Genomic DNA, 27310 nt, shown 5'->3' with positions numbered 1-27310 from the left:
AGAGCAATACATATGTAGCTTTGACCAAAAAAACAAGCAATACATATGTAACCATTGCTTGTAGTTGACAAAAAAAAATATAACCATTGCTTGTTTATTTGCGTTAACGTTAACATTTACTTCACAATTTCAAGAATCCTAAACGCGGCCAAGAGATTAGCGGTTGTGAATTCAAGGAAAATATGTCGAGGAAGACGAATTCTTCTCTCCAACAGAGTCAAAATCGCTGGCCAACTTCTCGAACAACATAATGGGAGTATTATACATCCTAAAGCTGATGAACCACATATATCTTCTTCTTATGTTTCTTCAACACATAGACTCTCTCTTGTGATCTTTTTAAGCTTTGCCTCTTACCCGGTTATCCCCGCCGCTTTGGAGTCATGTATGGTTATATCCAAACCAGATCTTCTCTATAACTGTATGTATGTTGTGATGGTTGTCTGGAGAAGTTTCCATGTGTATATGTAAAGTATTACAAGACATATGGGCATTTTCAGCATAATAAGACCAAAAGGAGTTTCGATATGTTTGGACTTTGCGTTTGAATTTGACAAGTGATCAATTTTTCTTCACATGTTACAAAACAGATAATTATCTAGAATCACATATTTGATACTCTGTGGGAGCTTTGAGCGTAGGTTAAAGTATAAGATTTAGTCCAAATGAGATTCTTTTTTTCCAGATAAAACATTGTTTATAAAGAGATTAGGTTCAGTAAAATGATCTCCATAAGAAAAGCTTTCGAACAGCAACAATACAAAGAAGTTTTTGTTTTTCTGGGGACTGGATATGTCTATGTATCACTAGATTTGTCTTTTGTGGAATGATCCAAGAAGTTCCCAAGTAGCCTTTGATCCAATACCATGTTAGGTACCTGCATAGTATAGATACATACACTTAATTAGAAACAGAGAAATAAAAGTTGAGAGATGGGAGCAGAGTAAAACCTTGTCCCCGAAGAACATTTTGGTGTTATGAGCAATGGCATCGATAAATTTAAGTTCGAGAAATTCAGGAGTGAGCTTCAACTTGTTTGCTTCAGCTTCTTTCAGTACACTAGGGACATTGATCAGAGCAGTAAAAAGTAAACATCAGAGCCATTTACTATTGTTATGTGTTCTTTAGATTGGCTATTACCGGTAGTAATCTGCATCGGCGAGACTCTTTTGACGATCAAGATACATCTGATTCTCGATATCTGCTTCCCTCCGTGAACTGTCTTTCTCAGTCAGCTTCTGTTGCATCAGAATCTTGCTAACGTTGGCGTTCTTCTCGGCTTCACTAATGGCCATTATTTTCTTTGTCTCTGCCTCTTTCTCAGCAACTCTTTGTTTCTCAATAGCAATCAACACCTTCAAAACCATTCAGTTCCAACAGTTTCTTAAACCATTATTTATTGCTAAAACAGATTCCTACCTGTTTATCATGCATCAGAGAACGTACCTTAGTGCGTTCCTCTTCCATCTGCTCAAAGTTACGTCTTACACTCGCTGGGATCTTCGGCTTTGTGACACGCACGCTAATAATCTCAATACCTGGAGCATAACGTGTGCAATCAGCTTGAAGAGCCTCTTTCATTCGCTCATCAATCTGAAAACACATTTGATTGAATGAGTTACCAGACAGAATGTAAACATTATCCAAAAGTAAGCTTCTATTCGAACTGAATATCAAAGCTTCAAAACCATAAAGATCAAAGTTGATATGTTCCAAGATATATAATTCAAGTACCTGGTCAAAGATGTCAATGTAGACTTGCTGAAGGGAATGAGAGCTGCAAAACTGGTTGATCTCATGATGAATCTTGTCATATATCCATGCGTTGTCATAGTCCACACCATAGTTAAGCAAAGTGTCATACACATAATCCTTACGCAGACGATTAACAACCTAAAAATCATTTTTACTCTGGTCACGACATGTAATTAGTGGGAAAAAAACATCTTAGGGTCTTACTTCTATCTTCTCAAATGTAACCATGACACCTCCTTTGGTGCCACATGGTATATCCCTCACCTAAAGGCACAGAGAAGTAATAATTAGTCAAAAAAGTTACAATCTGGACATATACATCCAAACTTTTAATGGCATAAGACTCACTTGATCTGTTTGGAGAGTAACTTGAACAGGCTCGTAGTGGGTTATGAACGGCAGCTTCAGATGAAAACCTGGTTCTGTAATGATGTTTAGAAGAGCACCACCTCTCCAATACGCTCCAACGTGACCTTCAGGAACTTGGTGCACCGACGATGAAGGGAACATGACCTGCTAATCCATTAGACAATAAAAATATCTTGGTCAAAGAAAAACATGAACAGTTCAGTGACCACCCAATCATGTTCTGTCAGTACAAAGCAAAATAAAGTCAACTCAAACTCGAAGCAAGTATCTAACATGTTACGGAGAATAGTAAGGATCCATATAAAAACAAAACATCAACGATTCTGTTATTACCAAAGCGGCGATTGCGATGAAAACACCAAACGCAACGAGAATAGGAGTCATGTTGCCGCCAGGAGGAGGACGGTGACCAGTTTCTGTTCTCCGTTGCTGAGGATCCATGCCGATAATTTGCTTGACCGGTATGTCTTTCAATGAGGAAGATTTATTCAACCGTTGGATGGAGTTGAGTCAACGGGTTGGGTTTACTAAGTCAAGAAGTCATTGCAGATATGGTTCTACTTTTATATTATGAGAGAAAAAAAGAGAGTTAAGATTAGCTTGCTTTTTATAGAATTGTGAAGTTCTTGAAAACTTTCTTAGATTATTAGCATTTTTACATGTAATTATTTTTTTTATAAATCATTGATATCTTAAGAGCTAAGAGAAATCAGTTTAAGAAAATTTTGAATTTCTTCAAATCTTGTATTATTAATTATGTGAGTTATAAAGATTAATTAAATGATGTATTATTCAATTTTTGGGATTTTTTGATTTAATTCTACCGTAGATTTTAGTGTATTTAGAAATATATATAAAAAAAATACTAATTAAAATTGGGAAATTGACACAAATACCACATTCATAGTATCGTTTTTCACGTCTACACTAATCAATTTTACCTTTACTTTTAATGAAGGGTAAAAGACATTTATACCCCTAGGGCTAACTAATATAAACGTAGGGTTTTTAGAATGTGAAATTTAGGAATCTAATAAATATATAAATAAAAACTTAAAAAATATTAAAAAATTTTTAAAAAATAGTTTCCAACAAAATTTTCGATTTTCAAAAAGAAATTTTGAAAAAAAATTAAAAAAAAATTTCGAAAAACAAATTCAAAAAAAAAATTTATAAAAAAGTTTGAATTTGAAAAAATATAATTCGAAAACATAAAAATATAAAAAAAAATTATTTTATTTTTATTTAAATAATGATTTATTATATATATAGAGAACAAGGATATAAGAGTCTTTTACCACTTAATGAAGAATGTATTTTTGAAAATATCCCTTTAGTGGTGGTAAAAATTCATACGGCTTTTAAAATCATTAATTAACTTCTATATACATTTTCAAATAAATTATGTATTAGATTTTAATGGATTTAGAAGAAAAAAAATATAAACTAAATATATATATTTACAAATATTAATTAAAATTAATTTGGCTTTGAAAATCATTAATTAAATGACAATTCTCTCAAATAGCCTCTTTTAAGTTTTTGTCACAAAAATAGATCTCAAGAAAGAAAATTACCAAAATAGCTTTTTTTATTTTGAAATTTTTAATATTTATTTTTTATTTTTTTAAATTTGAAACTCTACCCCTTTACTCTAAACCATAAGTATTAGTTAGCACTAGAGTAAAAATATATTTTGCCCTTTTAATAAAACTTATTTTAGTCATTTTCTTCATTGAAAACTATTTTTGTGACAAAAACTTAAAATAGACTATCCTAAGGAAATTCTCTTAATTAAATTCTGTATACATTTTCAAATCGATTAGAATACATAAATATGTATATTTTCTAAGTTGTTTTGAAAGAACTGATCCTACATAAAACCCGGTTAAAAATCAGTCATGGTTTCTAAAACCTTTACAAACCGCATCTAAATAAAATTGAACCGATCAACCTAGAAATTTCTTGGTTCACCTTAATATCGATTTTTGAGTTAATGACCAGATAAATTCTAGTACTTACTTTAATATGATTTTGATTATGAGAAAATGACTAGGATAGTATTAAAAATTTTTTTGTCATAAATATAGCATTTAAGAATAAAAATGTCCAAAATAGCACTTAATGTTTTATCAAAAGAGATAAATATACATTTATACCCCAATGGTAAATTAATTTAGACATGATTTAGAGTTAAGGGGTGGGGTTTAGGATTTAGGATTTAGGATTTATGGTTTAGGGTTTAGGATTTAGGGTTTAGAGTTTAGGGTTTAGGGTTTAGGGTTTAGGGATGGGGTTTAGGGTTTAGAGTTCAGGGATGGGGTTTAGGGTTTAGGGTTTAAAGTTAAGGGGTGGGGTTTACGATTTAGGGTTTAGGATTTAAGGTTTAGGGTTGGGGAGTGGGGTTTTGGGATAAGATTTCAAATTTTGAAAAATAAAAAAAATTTAAATTTTTCAAAAGATAAAATGGTATTTTGGTCATTTTAGTTTTTGAGGGTTACTTTTGTGACATAAACTTAGAAATGTGATATTTTGGAGATTTGTCCACTCCCAATTACTTAGATCCAACTGTATCACACCCTTCCACAGATCTCTTTGAGCCACAACTCTACTACTTTGCATGTTTTTCCACTTTGCTTGTCGTTTACATTCTTATCATAAGTGTTCTCTTCACTCGGCATATAACACTTAAAAAGAAAGATTCTCTTAGAATCAACTCTTACTTGCATTGCATAGATGAAAGAAAAAAAACAATAAACCAAAAAAAGCCTAACATCAAGAAACCAACCTAAAGTGGATGTCTGCCTCAAAGAACTTGCAATCGTACGTGGCAAAATCTCATCCGTACATCAAAAACCTCAACCCCACTTTCTAGTCACACTGCCTTTTTATTGAAACGCAATGACAACGAAACCAAGTGTGAGTGCTATTGAAGTGAACAAACTCAAAGCATCATTCCCTGAAGGATCAAAACCTCCGGTTGGACCAAAGGCAGGAGGTCCAGGAAACGTCGGTGTTCCTGGAGGTCTCGTTGTTGTAGTTGTCCCTGTACTTCTGTAGACAAAGTTAGGTTAAACACACAAAACTTTAGAGACAAGTTTTGACCAAACAATGTCTCGTACCAAATCATGGAAAAAAATAAACAGAATAAGTTTTATGTCAACTGCGGCTAATTGGTTGGTGGCTAGATCATGATAGTGAGGAAGGAATAAAGAATTAAAAAAGAAATTTAAAACTGCTTTGTCCTTTTTGGGAAAATCTTAAAGAGTTTAACGGAAGTGTAATCCAATAAACATACCCAGGACTTGAAGGATAGATACAACCAGTAACCACAGCTACAAAACAAAAGAAAAACAGAGGAAATCGTCAAAAGGATTGAGATTCTGACTTCATCTACCAACAAGTTTAGATTTTAAGGATTTGGTTTCAGTAAAGAGAGGAGTTACTTGAAGGAGGATTGGGGCTGGTAGTAGCAATTCCTGAGAAATTACAGCTTCCAGGGAGTTGTCCAGATCTTTGGAAATAGCTATTCACTGCCCAATCACAATGACCCTTGACATTGTTGGGTTGATAACAAGGACCTTTCTCATGGATTGGATTACAATCTCCTAAAACTCCACATGCATAGTCTATTGATGTCTGAAGATCTTTCTCTCCAACTCCATCTCTGCATAGACAATAAGTTGCACCTAGAAAGAGAGAGAAAGATAAACGATTTTTCTTTTAGCTTGAAATCTCAAGATCAGTGGTCTGCTGGAGACCCATAATGAAAATAATATTCGCTTTAGTGAAGAATTTGAGAGAAAGTGGCAAGAAACTTACTTGAAGAGCTGGTTAAGTCCAAAAGAAACAAAAGACCAAGAAGCAATCTCATGATGTTTTTTTTTTTTTGACAAAAGATTTAGCAATCTCATGATGTTTCCCGAAGCTAAAAACACAATCCAAGATGAGAGAGAAGAAGAACAAGGATATATATGAGATTACAGTTAATTAGATGAGAGAGTTTATTAGTAAAAGTGAGAGCATGTTTACTGTAGGTTTCTTAGATTGAGTTTCTTATCGTAATATAAGATACGGTCTTAAAAATTAAGAGATGTCTCTTATATCTCTTATTTAAGGGACGTTTTTTAGCTTTTTTAGTTAAAAACTAAGAAACCGTATCTTATATTAGGATAAAAGACTCAACCTAAGAGATCTACAATAAACACGCTCTAAGTGTCATAAGACCATACCGTCTCTCTCTCTGGTTCCAAGGTTTAACCAGGAATGTTTATTGTCCATGGTCAAATTTTCGGTTTATTTTAATGCGAATATTTTATTTTTATAATGTTTGGTACGATTCAATTATTCTTTAAGACAAAATTTAGTGATTACATAACCGAAGTAATCGTGTTTTGATCGTGAGACCATAATGGTATTATGAAAAACGAAAAAAAAAACTTAATTAGTATTTCATTAATGTTCAATGTACTTCAACTACGTTGGATAAAGAAAGTTGGGAATGGACACATTTCCCCTAGTTTTCCCTAGACATTATTTAGGAAATGATTTATTTATGTATCACTATTATATTCAATATCAGCAACAATGGTGACTTTGAAAAATTATGACATGTATAATTTCATTATAAATGTTAGTATATTTTTACCAAGATTTTTTAAATATGGTAAACCATTAAAAGAAGTTTTCTTTAAAAACTTTATTTTTGTCAATATTTTAAAAATATAATAATAACTGTTCTTATTTATGTTTATATTTATCAAATTTATTTTTAATTGTGCCTTACAAATACAATTAAAAAAACACAAATCAAATAATTTTTTTGTTGATAGTTAATTGATTGATTTTTTTAGAAAAAATATGATCAGTTCATTAAGTAGATTAACAAATTGATTTTTACCAGTTTATCATATTTTAAATAAAAAAAGTTTATATATATATATAAATATAGAATTTTGAAACTGTAAAATAATATACATACTTAAATAAATAGTAATTATCATATAAATAAAATGTTACTTTTGTGAATATACACTACAAGAAAACATAATCTTAACGAGAGCGGTTTTCCTCGTTAGTTCGTCGTAAAAGAGGCTTTACGACGAATTAGCGAGGAAGCGCGTTTGCTCGTTACTCATCTGTCGTAACACATATTTCCTCGCTAATTCGTCGTAACTTAGCGAGGAATATATTTCGTCGTAAAGACGAAGTAGAGCTTTTCGTCGTAAAGACCACGTCAATATTCCACGTAAGGATGTCGCTATATTTCCTCGTAAATACCTCGAAACGAGTTCCTCGTAATCTACACGTAAATACCTTGAAAGCGTTTCCTCGCAAAATACACGTAACAACCACGAAAGGATTTCCTCGTACAATACTCGTTTATCTTTCCTCGTTATTTTCTCGTAAATGTTTCCTCGTAAAATACTCGTTTACTATTTCTCGTCATTTCCTCGTAAGGTTTCCACATAAAGAGGTCGTACATTAGCTACGAATTTACTTCGTTTCTATTATTTTACAGAATTTAAAAATATAATTAAAAAATAATTAAAATTATTTAATTTAATAATAAATTAAAATTTAAAATAAAAATAAATCAATATGAAAATATTTTATATATAAATAAGTTTTGAATTTATATAATACAAAAACCAAAAAAAAAAACTAAGGGTCGTTCATCGCCTGGTAGAATTCATCACTCCTCCTCGTAACATCCGCCTCGTTATGTACGTCGGATGACTCGCCTTGAATGGGATGTTGTTGTCGCATGTTCCTCAACATGGACTCTCATTCCGGATTTGTGGCCGCAATAACGTCCAAGAAGCCCTCGACTCCACCCATACGAGATTTTGTCGCGGTCAACTCGTTACGCAGCTGAGCGGACTCTCTACGCAGCTCAGTGACTTCATCATCCCGTCGCTGACCATAAGACGATGTCTCTCTCGGAACATCGTTGACGGAACCAATCCCCAACGTCCGTCCCTTTTTTTTAGGGACAACCTTAAAAATAAAAAATAAATATTGTAAGTAAAAATTTAAAGTTATATTAAATGAATAATAAAAAATAATTTTTTTTGAAAATTTACCTCTTCGTAAATCTTATCCACTTCAAGTGTGGATAAGGTGACGGGTAACCCGTCGGTAGACTGCTGGGTCAGCTGAGTCTGGCGGTCTTCAACCCGAGCAACTACGTCGTTGTAGATTTGCTCGGACTTGCCATCTACAAATACGCCCGCCTTGTTCTTGTGGGTCCTCTCGTAAAGTTCCATAAGAGACGGGAGATGTCCCGTCTCTTTGGCCTAAAAAACATTTAAGAAAGTTAGAATAAAATATATATATTAAAAAAATTATTTAATAAAATATTTAATTACCATTTCCAAACGGACACCGGCGTGGGGTTTTTGGCCCGTAGTGTGAAGCATCGGCCCGTTTCCGTGCTCATCGACCGTGTTACGGGAGTTAGAGCAAGCCTGGGCGATTCTAATGGAATCAGGAAGGCGCCAATAACGGATGAGGCCATCCCACACATCCGTGGTGAGCTCAGCGGGTTTGCCACGCTCATACCCCTTCACGATCCAGTCACCCTTCCAGTTGGAGACCGTGTCCAACAAGCGAGCTTTCGCCTTCGCGTTAAACTTCTTCCTCACCCTCTCAGTGATCCCCAAGGTCCAATTATATTTTTGCTGTTGGAAAAAATAAATTAACAATTAGTTTTTTAGAAAGTATATATATAAATCATGAAAAAATTAAAGTATATATAATTAATTAATAGAAACTTACAGAGTAAATTTTGAACCACGTCTTTCTGACGTAGTGAGGCGTCTTACTCCAGTTTGGATGTGGCATGGAGAAGTAACCCTTGATCGTGTCGGTTACGTCCGATGCAAGACATCCGTCAACCCCCCACCTGGAAAATACAAATTTAAAATATAAATTATTTTTTGATGTTATAAAAGAAATTTAAACGAATTAAAAAAAAACTTAATGCAACATACCACAAAGTTCCGTCCGATCGGTCTGGGTCGATGACTGGTAAACCTTCTCTGCCTGGCAAACTGAGAATGTCCTCTACAGTGTACTGCGAGTAAGGAGCACTCGGAGGCACCATCAAATCAGGATGAATATCGGCGGCCATCGGAGGTGCCATCGGAGGAGGCACAGAAGGAGGCATCGTCGGATGAGCCATCGAGGAAGGCACATGAGGAGCCGATGGTGCACTAGAAGAAGTAGACCCAGAGACTCTCTGAGTGTACTGAGTCTCGGGGACAGTCTCCTGATCCGAAGAACCGGGAGCGGAAGAAGAGGCCGGGTCTAAACGACTACCCGGCTCACCGAAGATCTCTCTGTAATGGGCAGTGAGTCTTCATTTTCGAACCTTGGAAAAAAAATTAAATTTTTAAAATTAACATCAACAATATATTTCCCAACATTATCCACCTAATCAACACTAAATAACATAAAATCCGCAAACCTATCTAAATTTCCTATACTAACCACCTAATCTATCCTAAACTAACCAAATTAGAGAGGAATCAGAGAGGCTTACAATTGCTACGAAATGGAGAGGAAGTAGAGAGGAAGTAGAGAGGAAAGAAAGAGTGAGCGCTCGGGTGTATATATAAGATTACATATCGTCGCAAATTCCTCGTAAGTTTACGACGAAATCGCGAGCAGTTACAAAGGCCTGTGTTTTTTTTTACAAGGAAATTGCGAGGAATCACAAAGGCCCGTATTTTTTTATACGAGGTATTAACGACGATTTAGCTTACGAGGAATTAACGAGGCTTGCTTTCCTATAAATATACCCACAACTCTCATTCTCAAACCACACACAAACTCCCAAATCACACATTATCTCAAATCACATTCCTCAGCAAAATCCAATTCAAATTATAAATATTTGAAAAAAATAGGAAAAGGAAAAGATATTAGAATTAATGTGGGCGAGACTTACGTATTATAATTGCTGGAAGTCTTGCCACATGTTAATCTGGTATTTCTCTCATTTTCCTTTTTTTCTTGTTTTTACACTACGAGATATTTACGACGATTTGTACTTACGTGGAATTAACGGGTTTTATGTTTAAATCCTTTTACGTGGTGTTAACGACGATTTCTGCTTACGTGGAATTAACGAGTGTTTTGTTTAAATCCTTTTACGTGGTATTTACGACGATTTCATCCTACGTGGTATTTACGACGATTTCATCATACGAGGACTTTACCACGATTTGTGCTTACGTGGAATTAACGAGTGTTATGTTTAAATCCCTAGAATCTGAAACCCGAAACCCGAAACCCTAAACCCCAAACCCCAAACCCCAAACCCGAAACCCAAAACCCGAAACCCGAAACCCCAAACCCCAAACCCCCCAAACCCCTAAACTCCAACCCCCAAACCCGAAACCCCAAACCCAAAACCCTAAACCCCAAACCCCTAAACTCCAACCCCCAAACCCGAAACCCCAAACCCGAAACCCCAAACCCGAAACCTGAAACCCGAAACCCCAAATCCGAAACCCCATATTCCTTATTTTCTACTTCATATATTCCAAACCCCATCTTTATTTTTAAGTTTCGTCGTTATTTTTAACGAGTGTTATGTTTAAATCCCTAGATCCCGAAACCCGAAACCCGAAACCCGAAACCCCAAACTCAAAACCCGAAACCCGAAACCCCAAACCCGAAACCCCATATTCCTTATTTTCTACTTCATATATTCCAAACCCCATCTTTATTTTTAAGTTTCGTCGTTATTTTTAACGAGTGTTATGTTTAAATCCCTAGAACCCCAAACCCGAAACCCGAAACCCGAAACCCGAAACCGCAAACCCGAAACCCGAAACCTGAAACCCCAAACCCGAAACCCCATATTCCTTATTTTCTACTTCATATATTCCAAACCCCATCTTTATTTTTAAGTTTCGTCGTTATTTCCTCGTTGTCTTACGTGATATGTACGACGATTTCATCCTATGTGGTATTTACGACGATTTCACCCTACGTGATATTTACGACGATTTCATCCTACGTGGTATTTACGACGATTTCATCCTACGTGGTATGTACGACGATTTCATCCTACGTGGAATTAACGAGTCTCGCATTCTTTATTTTTATATTTCGTCGTTATGTCCTCGTTGACCTACGAGGACTTTACGACGATTTGTGCTTACGTGGAATTAACGAGTGTTATGTTTAAATCCCTAGAATCCGAAACCCCAAACCCCAAACCCCATATTCCTTATTTTCTACTTCATATATTCCAAACCCCATCTTTATTTCCATTCCAAACCACAATTCCCACATATGCTTATTCATAAAACAAACTCCCACATTACCTTATTCATAAAACAAACCCCACATTATCTTATTCATAAAACAAACTCCCTCATCTTATTCATAAAACAAATACATCAATCGGATACATCGACATTCTCGTCATCACTAGAAACATCATCATTTTCATTAAACTCGTCTTCAACAGCTTCGTCTGTGGCATCATCGGTAAGATCTTCGTACTCGTGATTATGCGGATCAATGAGAAGGATGTCATCAATTTCTTGTTCAGGTTCCTCGACTTCATTTATCTGTTTTTCTTGCAATGGTGGTTCTTCTCCACTGATGATTCGTCCTCGAGGTGTAACTTTGATCACTGCTAACCAATTTATACCTGAATCTCTCATCCGAGGGTATGGAAGGAAGCTAACTTGGTCTGCTTGTGAAGCTAAGATGAAAGGCTCGAATTTGTTGTACCTTCGTCCACCGTTGACATCAACTACACCGAATTTGTTAGACCGAACACCTCTGTTGACGACGGGGTCGAACCATTCACATTTGAAGAGGACGCATTTCAGCTTCAGTATCCCTGGAAATTCGACTTCAATAATCTCCGTCAAGATCCCGTAGAAATCTGTTTCCCCTTTCACACATATTCCATAGTTACTGGTCGCCCGCTGTCTACCATAGTCATATGTATGAAAAGTATAGCCTCGTGTGAAATACATCTGTGATGTGGTGACCTTTACAAGTGGAGATTGAATTACTTCGTGTAACCACTTAGGATAATCTGCATCGTCGTCGTCATAATCAACCTGCAAAAATAAAGAGAATGTTAATGAAATACAGATCATGTATGAAAAAAGAGTTTGAGTTAATACCTGATTCCGCAACCACTTAATGAAGTGTTGATCTTTCCTTTTGTCTACGTCACTTGTGGATATACCAGGAAATGTTTCTTCGACTTGAGAAACAAATAGGCTGTAAAATCACATTTTATAGGAATGAATCTCTCGCAATTATACAATTAATTATACTTATATGTGTTTCGAAGTGTCAATATATGTTACCTTTCAAAATAACGCATCAATGGATCTTCGCAATTGAGTAGAATATAGGTGTGTGCACTATGAGCGTCTTATTCACTCGACCACCAAACCTCTTTAGACTTCCCACCGAGTCGCCCAATCTGGCTAAAGATGTCTGGAACACCAGCAACTGCATATGTTGGCGCAACACCAACACCACCATCATCATATCTTCTTGGAGCTCTTCTCCGGGTACGTACTTTTGACGCAAAGTAGTACGATGTGAAGTGAGAAACTTCTTCCGTCAAACTTCCAGCAATTATAGAACCTTCAACTTTGGCGAGGTTCTTTGCTTTTCCCTTCAAATATTTAATGGCTCGCTCATACTGATACATCCATCCGTAATGTACAGGTCCACGAAGCAATGCCTCATATGGGAGGTGGACAACTAGATGCTCCATGACGTCAAAAAACCCGGGAGGAAATATCTTCTCCAAGTTGCACAATAAGATGGGAATGTTCTCCTGAAGCTGTTCCACAACTTCTTCTTTAAGAGTGCGTGTGCTCAGATCCCTGAAAAATGCTCCAATGCCTTTTATATTCAAAAAAAAATTAAACACATTGTTAGTCATATATTATTTTGTAAATTATTGTGATATAATACACTACGTACCTGCAAGTGCTTCATGTACGTTTGTTGGAAGTAGCTCCGCAAATGCAAAGGGCAGTAGTCGTTGCATAAAGACATGACAATCATGACTCTTCATCCCGGAGAACTTTTGACCCTTTTCAACACATCTAGAGAGATTCGAAACATACCCATCGGGGAACTTCACTTCTGATGCCACCCAGTTGAACAACACCGACTTTTTTTCTGAAGATAATCTGAATATCGGAACGGGAACTTGTCCATTGCTTTTAATATGTAACTCGCTTCTTGAGCAAATATCCGGCAAGTCCAACCTCGATTTTATGTTGTCTTTTGTCTTCCCTGGGACATTCAATATTGTATTCATGATGTTCTCAAAGAAATTCTTCTCTATATGCATCACATCGAGGTTGTGGCGCAGAAGAAGATCCTTCCAATATGGCAACTCCCAAAATATACTCTTCTTGTGCCAGTTGTGATGAACACAGTAAGAATCTGGCATATTACGAGGGACATGCCAATTACCACCCCAACGAACTGTTTCGTTAGCTCCGTAGTAGTCGATTTGCGCTTCAATTTGTTCTCCAGTTAGATATGGAGGAGGAGTGTCTCTCACAACCCTTTTGTGCCTAAACAAATTCTTGTTTCTTCGGTACCAATGGGAAGAAATCGACGGTGACAATCAAACCAACTTGTCTTCCTCCCATTCTTCAGTTGAAACGCATCTGTCGTTCCATTACAATATGGACAAGCTAATCTCCCATGTGTAGTCCATCCAGACAACATCCCATAGGCAGAAAAATCACTTATGGTCCACAAAAGCATCGCTCGCATCGTAAAATTCGTCTTCGTTGAACAGTCATACGTTCTCACCCCTGTTGACCACAAATCCTTCAACTCTTTTATCAGTGGTTGTAGGAAAACACCCAGGGACCTTTTTGGATGGTTCGGACCAGGTATTAATATGGTCAAGAATAGTAACTCCCGTTGCATGCACATCTCCGGTGGCAGGTTGTATGGAGTAAGAAAGACTGGCCACAATGAATATTGTCTCCCTGACATTCCGAACGGACTAAATCCATCTGTGCATAATCCGAGATACACATTCCGGATATTGCTAGCGAAATCCGGATGTACTTTGTTGAAATGTTTCCAGGCTCTTGCATCTGATGGATGAGTCATCTCACCATCCGTCTGAGTATGCTCGGCATGCCATCTCATCTTTCCAGCAGTCTGCTCTGATTGATACAATCTTTTCAATCTGTCTGTAATTGGTAGGTACCACATCCTTTGGTACGGTACCTTATTACGTCCCCGTCCTTGCGGCTTGAATCGTGGCTTCTTGCAGAATCGACATTCTTCTAGCTTCTCATCATCTCCCCAATAGATCATGCAGTTGTCGATGCAAACATCTATCATCTCCGAAGGCAACCCAAGACTATAAACCAGTTTCTGAATCTCATAATAAGAATCAGCAGACACATTGTCTTCCGGCAAATACTCTTTAAACAAGTCCGCCCATTCGTTCATGCAACTTTCAGGTAGATTGTGATCAGTTTTAATATTCATCATTCTAGCAGCTAACGACAATTTAGAGAGACCTTCTCTACAACCACTGTAAAGTGGTTGATTCGCCGCGTTTAACATTTCGTAAAACTTTTTTGCATCTATATTAGGTTCTTCATCTTCATCATGAGCTACGAATGCATCAGCTACCATATCATGAACCCTATCATAATCTACCATCTCCTCCTGATGGTAACTATGTTCATTATGCAAATGATGATCAACCGGTTCTTTTTCCTGAAAATTGCTATTACTACTACTAGCTTCGTTCTGATCATAATTAAAACCTTCTCCATGTTGAAACCAGATATAGTAATTTGGCGTGAAACCTCTATTTATTAAATGCTTCCAAACATTTTCACGGTTTGCCAGTTTCGAATTGTTGCATTTCCGACAAGGACAGAACATCTTACCACTTTCTTGGGCGAGCGGTGTTGAATCTGCTTGATGCATAAATGTTTCCAGACCCGCAAGGTATTCTTTCGTCACTCTCCCGTTAGCATCTCTATGCATATACATCCACTTCCGCAACTCGTAAATAGTCCCGGAGCCAGCCATTTTTTTTTCTTTCACGTTTTTTGTTGTTGGTGTGTTTAAAATGATGTTCAAACATCCATATTTATAGGAAATTTCGAATCTGGTAGTTGCAAGTTTCCTATGAATTTACGACGAAAATTAATTAGGTGGCCAAAAAAAACGTGTAACACCTACAAAGTTGGTGGGTTCAAAAATTTCCTCGCTAAATACACGTAAACTATTTCCTCGTAAATAACACGCAAAGTTTACGTCGTATTTACGAGGAAATAGTTTTTCCTCGTAAAATACTCGTAAAATTACATCCACTTTACGACGAAACACTTTTGTCGTTACGTTACGAGGAAATAACGATGACTTTATTTTTTCACTTAAATTCCTCGTAAACTCGACGTAAATTTACGAGGATTATTTTTCCTCGTTAAATTTCGTCGTTAAGCATGTGTTTTCTTGTAGTGATAATTTTAATTCTATCGAATTTAAAATAAAATAAAACTAAAATAATCAAACAAAATCAAAAAATTACATATAATTATATTTTTGATTTTACTTTTTCAAATTTAGAACATTAAAATATAAAATAATGATACTATATTGTAAACTAAGTGTTTTTTTAATTAAACTAAAACTATATTTGAAGTTATTATTTCTCCGTATACCGAGAGAAACTCATAATTATAACTAGAGATGGACCCGCGCGCCCGCGCGGGTGTTGGCTTTTGCAAGAATGATTTTGGTTTTCCATGTAAATATTATATACTTTAGATGTGTCACGATGTTAGAGAATTGTATCGCGGTATTAGTATTTTTTTTAATAACTTTTTTTTGTTTTCCATTGTAAATGTACAATTTTTTGTTTACAAAAAGCTTCATAGCACATATATAATATTAAAATGTTAATAGTTTTTTAAATAATAATATGCTATCAATTTTATTGAATTTATGTAAACAAAGTCTTTATATTTCAAATTAAATTAATGTTTTTATAGAAAGAAAGAAGATTCATATTTTTTAACCATTCAATAATTTATTTCTTTAGATCATTTTTATAAACAAAATATTAATCAAAATTTCAATGAAAATGTAATTTAGATTATGATTTGGGCTGTGATGTTTTAAATATGGGTTGGGCCCAAAAAAAAAAACGTTTTTATCAAAACAAACTCATTAGGTATATGTTAATTTTTTTTCCGGGAACAAACGAACAGTTTTCTTTGTCACCGACAAAAATTGATCAAAAAATATTTTTCGATCTAAACAAACATAAGATCCAGACGACATGTTCTTCTGATTCCAAATCAAACCTAAGAATATGAGTGCAGATCGTAAGAGAAAAACGGTAACCACCCCTAATCACTATTAAAGCTTTTCCTTTTGCGAATCTTAAGGTTTTGTTTTATTTCTATAAAGCTTCAGTTTTAGAGGTTCTTTAGGTTTTGATAAATTTCGCTCTAGAGATTGATTGTTGGCGATCTACATCATGTAGAACGGGAGACGCGTCAAGCTAAGAAACATTTCATATAAGAGTAGTTTATAAAAATTCATGTCTTAACACACGGGCTTCATAGGAGAATACGAACAGAGAAGATGGAAGAGGATTTAAGATTATCGGAGTGTACATGGTAAGTATTTTTTGTTAATTATTCAATTAATTAGAGAATTTGGTAACTGTATATTAATTTGGTGATGATGTTTCTTGTCAAATTTCATTTCAATGTTTGCAAATTGACCTCTTGGCGGGCCTTGAAGAATCTGCCATTGTTCATTCATGAGCAATATGAAGGTGTTTCTCATTTTTGTTAATTATTTATTTGGTTTGTAAGTGTGTATATTTATTGGAATTGGCATAACAGCTTATGTATAATTCCGTCAAACATAGAAGAAGTTTATTGGACCTATAATGGAGTTGATAGATCGGGTAGTTCTATCAAAGGAGTCTAGTGAGGTTGCTTCTACAGAGAACCTTTTCTTTGGCAAGGCAGTGGAGAAGGAAGAAAGTGATTTTCGTGATCAGAGCCCAAGTAAGTTGAAAAGAAGTAAGGAGGGGCAGTTATTAATTTTTGTATTTACATATTTATCAAAGTTGCAGAGATTACTATATTGTGTACTTTTCTAGTGTGTTGAGCGATTGTTTTTTTTTTATAATGAACAGATGTTGGTGAAAGAACGATCAGAAGCTATGAAGAAAGAAGTTTCTCTCCCACGTTCAGCAAGTGAATCCAGACAACAACTCACGGTTAGTAACTATGATCTTAACTTAGATGAAAGCAATGTAGTAGCATGTAGATTTAGAAATAAGATTGAACCATTGCCTTAGATAGTATTATATGGCTTTAGGATTGATTGAATAACGATGCATATCTGGGTTCTTGTGAATGAATGTGTTATAAATAACAAAGACGTTCATAAATATCTAAATTAAAGAAAAACACTAAGTATAACAGTTAAAGAAAAACTCTAATTTGTCAAACTAAAACAACCATCTTCAGAAACACACTAAACAAATTTGCTTAGAGAAAACAATCATGCTTGTCTGAATCATGAAAGGAACATAAACAATATAAATATAAAAATCTCTTTCTGGTTGCGCACAAGTAAGAGATACCCTTACATCCCAACGATTCTCAATGCATCATCTGAACCTGCATGCCTCAAAAACAGTTGCGAGGGTTAAATTTTTAAAATATCTACAACAGCAGAAAAACTTAAAGATAATCAGAATGCGAGAATACCTTATCACTCAGACTCTTCAAGGTTATTAAAAACCTCTTTGAAAACAACATTAGTAGTTTTCTGTTTAGCTTTACCATCTTTGTCGACAATCAGAATTTTCAGTCCTTTCTTTGATGTGACCCTTGAAACAGCCACGTATAGCTGTCCATGTGAAAACACAGGTCTTCGTAGAAATAAACCAACTTCAGATAGTGATTGCCCTTGACTTTTGTTAATAGTTATTGCGAAAGCCACAGCCAAAGGCAATTGCCTTCTACGCATTTTAAAAGGCAATCTTGTGTCTGATGGAGTGATCAACAATCTAGGAATATATACTGTATTTCCGACCTTCTCTCCAGCAATGATCTTAGCTTTAACCATAAAATCCATAAGTTGAGTGATCTGTAGTCTTGTTCCATTCATTAACCCAGCTGCAGGATTTATGTTTCTTAAAACCATAACAGGACATCCGACCTTGAGCCTAAGACTATGGTTTGGCAAACCAGAAACCTTTATTTTGTTGAGAAAATCAGGACCCAGAGCTTCATCATTGAATGAAATTTTGTCAATTGGATCAATACTATCTGCGCTGGTATATATCTTTTCTTCTCCTGCAAAATTACGAAACACTTGATTAGTACACAAATATGATATATAAGTCAGCTAATAAATCGATAGCAATATTTATAAAATTACCATCAAGCTTATCCAACATGTAATCATTGACCATATTAACATCTTCATTGGTAGGACATAGAATAGCTCTTTCTTGGAAGAATCTTGGATCTTTGTTTTCTTGAAAGGATAAATAATCACCATACACGGCTTTGTTGATAGCGTCTATAGGATCTTCAGAGTTGGTAATCAAAAACTCTTGAGGGATTTCAATCTCAGCTTCGCCATCATTAGGCTCTGCGAGTTTGCCTTCACCCACTTTTAATATCCAATCTGAGAAGTCCTTAAGATCATTTGCCTCTTCAGTTGTCAAACAACCAGATAACAACCGCATGTTCTTTGTGAGTTTTAGAACTTTACAGTGCTCCCATAGATAAGAAGAATTCAATGTTGCCAAAACAATGTCTGCCCTACCACCTCCATTTATTACTGGTAGAACCTGTCTAAAATCACCTCCAAAAACAACAACTTTTCCACCAAAAGGTTTGTTTCTGTGTTTCCCAACAATATCAGTCAGACTTCTATCCAATGCTTCAAAACAATGCTTGTTCATCATAGGTGCTTCATCCCATATAATGAGCGATGCTTCTTTTACTAAATTAGCTTGATCTGTTCCATGAGCAAGCGCACATGATGAAAACTCATCAGGATTTAGAGGTATCCCAAATCTAGAATGAGCTGTCCTACCACCAGGTAACAACAACGAAGCAATTCCACTCGATGCAACATTAAGAACAATATCGCCTTTAGATCTAATAGCTGCTGATAGTAATTTCCAAAGGAAAGTTTTACCAGTCCCACCAAATCCATAAACAAAAAAAGTCCCTCATGTTCCTTTAGTCACAGCATCAAGAATCTCATCAAATATTCTCCTTTGTTCATCTGTCATCTTTGGAACATCTCTCTCAAGGGTTTCCAACAACACTTCGCGCGAATAGCTACGCTCATCCAGTATAAGAACATTTGAATCGTTAATACTTGATTTTGGAACCTTTGGCATATTAGTAAATCTCTCAAGTGAATCCCCGTTGTGTCTCAAAAGCTTTTCAATCTCTTGTAAAGCATAGTTTTGCTTCTCCTCATCACTCAACACAAGTCCTAGAAAAAGAAATAGAAACTGTTAAACACCTCTGCCACCTTAAGACATAAATAATCTCTCCATATATATATTTACAGAAATTTTATATAATTTTTTACAGTAAAGAATAACCTGGTCTTTTGAAATATATTCTCCGGTTATATTCAATATCCTCCGACAGACACTCCCACGTGTGTTCCCAAACATTCTCTGGTGATGCTAAACTATCATTATTAAGCATCATAGCAAAACACTGTCGTAAATCACTTGCAGAGCTATCATAACTTCTCCTCAACAAATCATCAATATACTCGTGATCATCGTCTAATAAGCCACGTGCACAACATGCTTCTTTGTAACTCTTGTAAAGAACACCTTCAAATGTCTTTATATCCTCATAACTGGTAGGACCTCTTACAATGTTCAACAACACGCGGAGATAATATGAATCTTCTTGTTTACGTGGAGCATAGTTAATCCTGCCAAGACTAAATCCTCTTTTCCTTCTTTTGAATTTCTTCAACTTCTTATCGTAAGTAAAGAAGTTCGGTATTTGCGCATATGTGAGGGTTTTCGCAAGTGAATCGATCTTACACAACTCAAACCATGCTAAGAACATTGTATTCTCAATGAGCTTACGACTAACCACGGCTTCCATCTTATCTTTACCTCGAAATATAACATGTTGTTTTCCAGGAAGATGAAAACTAAGCTTCTCGACTGCAGTAGATCGATAATGAATTGGAAAACCGAAAGTTCTCCAGGCACCTTCACAGGCAGAAACATATCTACAACAAACAAAAAAAATTGTTAACACACGCTATATATTTGTTCACATCTATATATATATTGACTCGGGTATTTCTTTAATGAAATGGAATCATGTTTACTACCTGCAGTCAAAGAAATCTTTGAATTCGTCTTTTTTTTTCTCTACACTTCCATCAAGACTTCCCAATTGGTTTGTAACAACATGGTCAGGAGGTTCCACAGCCACAGTGACACGATCTTGACCTTTATTAATATACTTAAATAAGTATTTAATTGAGCCGGCTTGGTTGCACCATTCAACATTTATGTGAGCTCGGTAACGAAGAGAGAGTTCCTTATTGTAAGGAATAACCCATTGATTATCACATTTCACACCACTCTTCTCGACATAATTTTCCACTTGTTCACGCCTTCTATATACAGGAAACCCATCTTTATTAACGGTAGTCCTTTCAGCATATGGTTTTGGATATCCCTTAGAACACAATCCATTCTCAATGCATGGAGAATTCATATTCGCAGCTCCACATGGTCCATGCATCATCATGTCTTTAACAACTTCATAAAGATTAGGCTCTGTTGATTTATCAGGGATTTCCGCAGAAATAATCTTGTCTATGTCATCTGTGGTGGGAAGCTTGTAGTCAGAATGCATGAACAGAAGAATGTGTGCATGAGGTAGACCACGTTTCTGAAACTCTATCGTGTACATAGCTGTAAAAAAAATTTTTAGTAAGTATGAAAAGTTAAATAGATTAGATATATAAACATTAACTCACATGAGACTGTCTTCCCAAGAATGTGCTTTTTAGTTAAATCATCCATCAACGATTCAAGTTTCATTTTGAAAATCCGACAAATAACTTCTGGTCTGTCTTCTGGCTTCAAGTTTCTTGTCTTAAGGAATCTGGTGAGCTCTGGCCATTTAGGATTGCACGTAAAGGTGATGAAAAGGTCAGGAAATCCGAAATGCTTACAAATGGTCATAGCATCCAAATAATTGTTCTTCATGTATCTAGGACCACCAGTGAAAGAAGCTGGCAACACAAATTCTGTCCCTTGTTCATTCATATTAGTCCTCCCAGCATTTTCAGACTCTTTAATAGAGTCAAAACTGTCAGATCGCAAAGACGACTGATTCAACTTAAGATAGCGTAGACGATTAGACTCTATAGTGGTGTAGGCATCAACCAAAAACTGTTGAAATAGACGTCGAGCATGAAGGAGATGTCCCGACTCATTCTTGCGTTCGTGAAGACGATATGCAAAGAATTGCCTCATACTAATTGTAGCTTTCTTCTGTTTCTTGGTAGCTTCAGTAACACCTTTCTTAATCCCAAGCCTGAAACCATCTTCTCCATATGTGAACAGTAGAGGATACTGGAGTGCTAGATAGGATGCATGAATTTCATTAATTCTCATAAGCTTTCCTGAATGTTGTTGAAGCACTATATCTCTTTTATCCATATCAAGATTAAAATCGCCAGGAATTAATGCAGCCACTTCAGATGCCATAGGTGCGTTATAGGTTCTTCCATCAGTGAGCCTATCACTAATAATCCTCATGTGAAATGCATCTTCAGGATTTGTATCAAATCGTTCTCTGGCAGACCTAAACTGCTTAACATAGGGATTCACTTCATTCAACATCTTCATCAAAACCTCAATGATTTCTTCCTTCAAAGTATCAGCTTTTTTACTTTTACACTCATGCTACTCTTGCTGTAAAATACAACAAAAAAAAACCCAAATGTTAGAATGCTGAACAAATCAAAGGTGGCATATCATAATATAACAAACTGTTCAAAGCATCAATGGTTACCTCAAACAATTGGCTCTGTTTTTCACTTCATTTTCAGTGTCAGCTATGTATAGCTGTCCAAATTTGGCTGTCTTACCATCTGGTGGTCTCAAACTCCCAAGTAGATGGTAATTTTCTCCGTGCAACTGAAACATATCTGGACCAACACCTTTCTTCACAGATCTTTCAACTTTTCCTCCAAGCGAAGTAAATGAGAAAACCATATTATAAGGTCTGAGATTTTTCTGAAAATGTTTGCTTAACTTGTCATCTCCCATCATTAATTTTTTCAGTACTTCTGGTGGTTCTTTTAGAAGGGGCAGCACAACTTGACCTTGCCCACAACATAAAGTAAAAGAAGGAGTATGTGTATTCCTGCGCCTGTTAATCCGTTCTCCATACCACATAATAGCACCACAATGGGAACATGTGTATGATGGATCACCCTCATCTATATAATCTGCATATGTTAAAAACGACAATATACTTTTAATATTATAGCAAATACAATCATAATGAAATTCACATGCAAATTGAATATATCATATACCTCTTGATTTACATATAGAACTCTTTCTAAGAGGTTTAGTTTTTCTTTTGACTTCCTGCCTAAATGGATATGTTATGTTTGCGTTAGATACATCTAGGCCGAGATCATCATTTTCAGAGTCTGTAGTTTCTTGTGAGCTAACATCAAACTCTAGGTCAGCATCAATTTCCTCAATTATTCCTGTACAATGAAAATAGGTACAAAAACGTTAGGACAAAGAGGTACAAATTCTGTAACATCAATACTATTAAAACACATATGAAAACAAATCACCTTCAATATCAACATCACAATCATTCATTTCTTCTGGATCATCTTCAATATGATCATCGTGTAGTTGGTCTATATTGGGAATGTCATATCCAACTGATATTTTGTTCTGTCGTTGCTTCCTCTTGTTTGGTACATGTGTGGTGTTTGTCTCTGTTGACCTCTGATCTTTAGCTACACAATTTTTAAAAAATTATAAAAAACACTACCAAAAACATTCTTTTGTTTAGAAACATGTACTTCATTTTTCAAACCATTTGTTTAGATTTAGATACATATACATTCTTACATGACAAAAAAGTAAAACAACTTCTCTGCTCTGTAGTTTTTGTAGACTGGTTTGAGTCCAGAGACACACCTGCAATCATCTATATTATTAAATAAGATCATGTAAAATTTTAGGTTTATTAAATAGACTTACCGAGCACACGTCTACGTTTATAACTTGGAGTTTTCGGTGTCCTTGTACACAGACCTTCTTGAGCATTATCAACTTCACTGAAATGTGTTTCACTGAAATTAGTAATGTCCCTGAGAACTGGTATTTTCTTCCTTCGCTGTAGACACTTGTGTAGTGTTTTATTTTCTGCTGAGCTTTTATCTTTAGCTACACATAGAACAAAACATTAGATATAACACTACCAAGAGGTTTACAATATTCACTCTCTTAGCCGATATTCTCCTGTGTACATATCTCTGCTTACATGATAAAGATGTCAAACAGCTTCTTTGCAAAGGCGTATTTTGATTCTGGTTTGACACCAAATCCACACCTGAAACGAAGAGAATGATAAGAAGATCAGGAATGAAACAATTTCAACTTGCTTATTTAACATATCATTATTTTGAAGATCAAAACCACGTTTTTAATAAATCATTACCGAGAACACATCTGCGTTTGCAAGTTGGGGTTTTTGGTGTGCTGATATTCTGGCCTTCTCGCACATAATTATACTTAGAAATAGGTCGTAGATCCAGATCATCAAAAAATCTTTTAAAAACAGAACAGATAGCAACAGATGGTTGGATATTCCTCTGGTCTATGGTCTGGTTTCCTGACAGCGATTGTTGTTTCAAACCTGTGTTATCATTCTCCTTGTAAGAGATTTCTTTCGAAATCTGTCTTTTTCTTTTCATAGTTCGGTTGCCTCAGCAGAAGAAAACCCTTACTATGTTTTATGGACTGCAGAAATGAGGATTTAGGATGATCTTAAATATTAAATTTCTAGCACAAAGATAGTTGTTAGTTAAGTCCTTTTGTGTGTCACTTATGGTAACAGAATATATTTGATAGAATCTTTATTAGACATCGATTTTTAATTATTTTTTAAGTCAGTAAAATTGAATCCTGTTTAGTTATATTTGACAAAGCTCTGTGTCATTCACGTTTTTTAGATAACGTTTTTTTTTAATGATTTTTATAGGATCACTTGGAATGGAAGTTGCAAGTCCGAGAAAAGGGATGTTGTTATATAGACAGCATTGTTTTACTAACGGCATAAACAGGTATTTTCGAATAAACTTTTGGTTGAGTTATCGTAGTGTACAATAAGTTATAGAGTGTTACATGCTAAGTTTCTGGTTAGGTAAGTATAGTAACGACAATTTGACATCATAAGTCATAAAAAAACAAAGTTTATTGAACCAAAATAGTTGTAATAAGATAAATAATAAAAACAAAATGAAATGCGGAAATAACTGGGAAATTCAAAACAAAAGCATGAAAAAAACAAAACAAACAACTGGCCATATGTAAGGTAGTCCTCACATAACTAATCTTCCTTAATCTTCTCCACCTTGATGCTCTGAGCACGAAGCTTCTTAGATGTAGAATTCATGTCACTAAGCTCAGCATCTCCTTCCTTACGCTTGGAGAAAGGTGTTGAAACATCTGATGAACTCTCTTTGTTATAATCAATCAAACGCACCTAATAATAATAAAAAATTATTAGGATACCAAGATGCATATACAAATAATAGTTAGGATGGGTAATAACAATCTCTAGACCTCGCCGGTTGAGAGTGTAGATGAATTGGTCTCAATCAGAGATACTGGTTCTGAAAGTGATTCTATTCTATGAATGTGATCTCCAGACCAGACCTCAGAGACCTTAAAGGTATCAGAACCGTTGGCTACATTATCATTTGCAATGGAAATACCAAAACAAAAGGATTTTCCAACACAGTTTTTGATTGGAATAGGCAGAATATTTGGGTCTTCGATCTGTAAATCTCAAAATTACTATCAAAATTATACTTAAAGTAATAAAATAAATATCTCCAATAAACATTTGTTACCTCAGCATATGACCCATCCCAAAGTGTCTCAGCTTTTTCACCAATAATAGTTTTAGCTACAGTGTCAAGTAACATTAACTGGCATGACCCTGTGTCATCTTTCACAAACAGATGAAGCTTATACCTGCAGGTTTAGAAAATGTCAAACCATTATATTGAATGTTAGTAATTTTCAAGTAAGTCACGGCTGATAAACAATGAGAAAATAATATAATAATCTTGGGTGATTACTTGGGTGAGACATCAGTTGTGTTTGCACGACACACATCACAATAGAATACTCGCTTCTCAGATTCAACCATCTTACCACCGCCCTTCCTACCAACTCTGGTCGTACGTCGATTGTGCCTGTTACATCCAAAATAGAACCAACCCCAATCCGTGTCTATGGCTTCTATTGTACAGACGATTTTGCAGCTCTCAGCCTAAATGGTTACACAAAAGATTTTTGTAAACATATAATAATAGGATAGACTAACACTATGGAAAATATTTAATTCTTTGTTAAGTTACCTCAACAGCAAGATATATCTCAGAAATACACTTAATGTCAACCTCATTCCAATCATCAACTACTTGCTTGATAACCTTATTTTCATCACTGCTACCCAAAAGAGCTAAGGGAAGATCAGTTTGCGACATCCTGAAATTCAACATAGTTTCTTTTAGTATAAATATTATACGCATAAACAATTTAAATCAACTTACTTCTGTCTAAAGTCAATAGCTTCCTCCATGATTGGGTTAAGCATCAAAACTGAAGAATCAAAAGCGTTGGTGATTTGCACTTCACCTATATATTTCTCAGAAGGTTGGAAACGATTAATAAATTGGTTAGATAAATAGAATGAGTGTAAACTCGATTTAAATAATTATGTGTATACCTCTAAAATTACTGATTTTGGCAAAGCGGATCAAGCATACAATAGGTTCATCTTTTGATTCTTCCACATGCGATTCAATTTGCTCAGCGTATGGTCCCCATAAGCAACATACCAGTTCATTCCCACTATATTTGGTAATCAGCAAAACACAGAAAATTTGTAGGAGACATCAGAATAGTGTCAAAACCATTAGCGCGGAAAGAAATACAAAATTAATACCTAGTATCACGCAAACGAAAGTTTACTCTCTTCCTGTTTTCACCAGTTTTCAATTGACAGATAGCTACTTCTCCAAGATCTACCACTTGGCCCATAACATCTGTTTAAGCAACATAATAAATTCAAATAACTATAAAGTGCTACACACAAAATAGAAAGTAAAGTGAGGATCGTTTTTGGTGCATACCAATCAGAAAAAATGTATTGAGCTTTCCTGTTACAATTTCCTCGTAACTTGCTAGAGAGAGGAACTGATTTTCATCACGATAATCAGTAGGTTTTATCTTGGTATCTCCAATGACGGTGAGTTTGTATTGAAATTTCGATGGTCTATATTGACCTCCAGCAGCTGAAATCTTAAAGTTTTCAAGCTCTCTCCATTCTCCCAGCTGTATATCGCGTTGTACACGATACATCAGAGTTCTTTTGCATGAGGCATGAATTTTTTGACCCTGCAAAAACGTAGTATTAGATTCAATATAATTTGGGATGCCTTAATTAAATTAATTATAAACCTTATGATCTTACCGTTTCGTCAGCGAAGATGCACTCAAGAGATTCGCCCCCATAATCAGTCTTTGTTTTCCATGTATGAAGAAGCTTGAGTCGAATTCGCCATTCCTCTTTAAAAGGCTTGAGATCATTGATAAGAACCATTTTTCTTGAGGCAGACATGTTTGTTTTATGAGATGTGTGTGGATGTTAAAGCCGTCTTGGATTCGGTATATATAGATAAGTGAATAATTTAGGTCAAGAGGAGTTATGGACTGGTTAGATTTAGTGCGTATATTCTCTGATTTTATAATTGATCTGTTGTAAATATTATAGGATTCGTTGTAAATATTGTTAAATAGGTTGCCCGAAATTATGGT

General features: G+C 35.4%; 3 protein-coding genes, 1 long non-coding RNA gene and 1 pseudogene across 5 annotated transcripts; 1 reads left to right on the top strand and 4 right to left on the bottom strand.

Moving 5' to 3' along the window:
* Nucleotides 1-655: 655 nt before the first annotated feature.
* Nucleotides 656-2708, bottom strand: LOC106382065 (erlin-2-B). 2 transcript variants are annotated; one of them, XM_013822027.3, is made up of 8 exons: nucleotides 2458-2708; nucleotides 2104-2268; nucleotides 1960-2019; nucleotides 1735-1893; nucleotides 1447-1593; nucleotides 1141-1355; nucleotides 951-1059; nucleotides 656-877 (listed from the first exon to the last, which is right to left on the bottom strand). In XM_013822027.3, the coding sequence occupies exons 1-8, from the start codon at nucleotides 2563-2565 to the stop codon at nucleotides 797-799; spliced, it is 1044 nt and encodes a 347-aa protein (XP_013677481.1). In that variant the 5' UTR covers nucleotides 2566-2708; the 3' UTR covers nucleotides 656-796. The 2 variants fall into 2 exon arrangements, with proteins under 2 accessions (XP_013677481.1, XP_013677480.1); XM_013822026.3 differs by having other exon boundaries at nucleotides 2104-2271; nucleotides 2458-2675.
* A 2001-nt stretch (nucleotides 2709-4709) lies between these two features.
* On the bottom strand, nucleotides 4710-6311 carry LOC106382067 (PLASMODESMATA CALLOSE-BINDING PROTEIN 1-like). The gene is made up of 4 exons (XM_013822028.3): nucleotides 5947-6311; nucleotides 5571-5813; nucleotides 5423-5459; nucleotides 4710-5178 (listed from the first exon to the last, which is right to left on the bottom strand). Exons 1-4 carry the CDS (start codon nucleotides 5996-5998, stop codon nucleotides 5013-5015), a joined length of 498 nt encoding a protein of 165 aa, XP_013677482.2. The 5' UTR covers nucleotides 5999-6311; the 3' UTR covers nucleotides 4710-5012.
* A 9500-nt stretch (nucleotides 6312-15811) lies between these two features.
* Nucleotides 15812-25582, top strand: LOC125582536. Its single transcript, XR_007319996.1, has 3 exons — nucleotides 15812-16519; nucleotides 16667-17416; nucleotides 24462-25582. It is a non-coding gene; the product is annotated as an uncharacterized LOC125582536 (long non-coding RNA).
* On the bottom strand, nucleotides 17917-22102 carry LOC106378620 (annotated as a pseudogene).
* A 71-nt stretch (nucleotides 25583-25653) lies between the features above and the next one.
* On the bottom strand, nucleotides 25654-27095 carry LOC106378621 (replication protein A 70 kDa DNA-binding subunit A-like). Its single transcript, XM_048749175.1, has 7 exons — nucleotides 26967-27095; nucleotides 26626-26890; nucleotides 26439-26538; nucleotides 26220-26344; nucleotides 26044-26128; nucleotides 25849-25978; nucleotides 25654-25683 (listed from the first exon to the last, which is right to left on the bottom strand). Exons 1-7 carry the CDS (start codon nucleotides 27093-27095, stop codon nucleotides 25654-25656), a joined length of 864 nt encoding a protein of 287 aa, XP_048605132.1.
* Nucleotides 27096-27310: the final 215 nt, after the last annotated feature.

Source organism: Brassica napus, chromosome C2 (assembly GCF_020379485.1).
Source record: "Brassica napus cultivar Da-Ae chromosome C2, Da-Ae, whole genome shotgun sequence".
Taxonomy (NCBI): domain Eukaryota; kingdom Viridiplantae; phylum Streptophyta; class Magnoliopsida; order Brassicales; family Brassicaceae; genus Brassica; species Brassica napus.
Note: the sequence above shows the minus strand (reverse complement) of the source record. Positions and strands in the feature narration are given on the sequence as shown.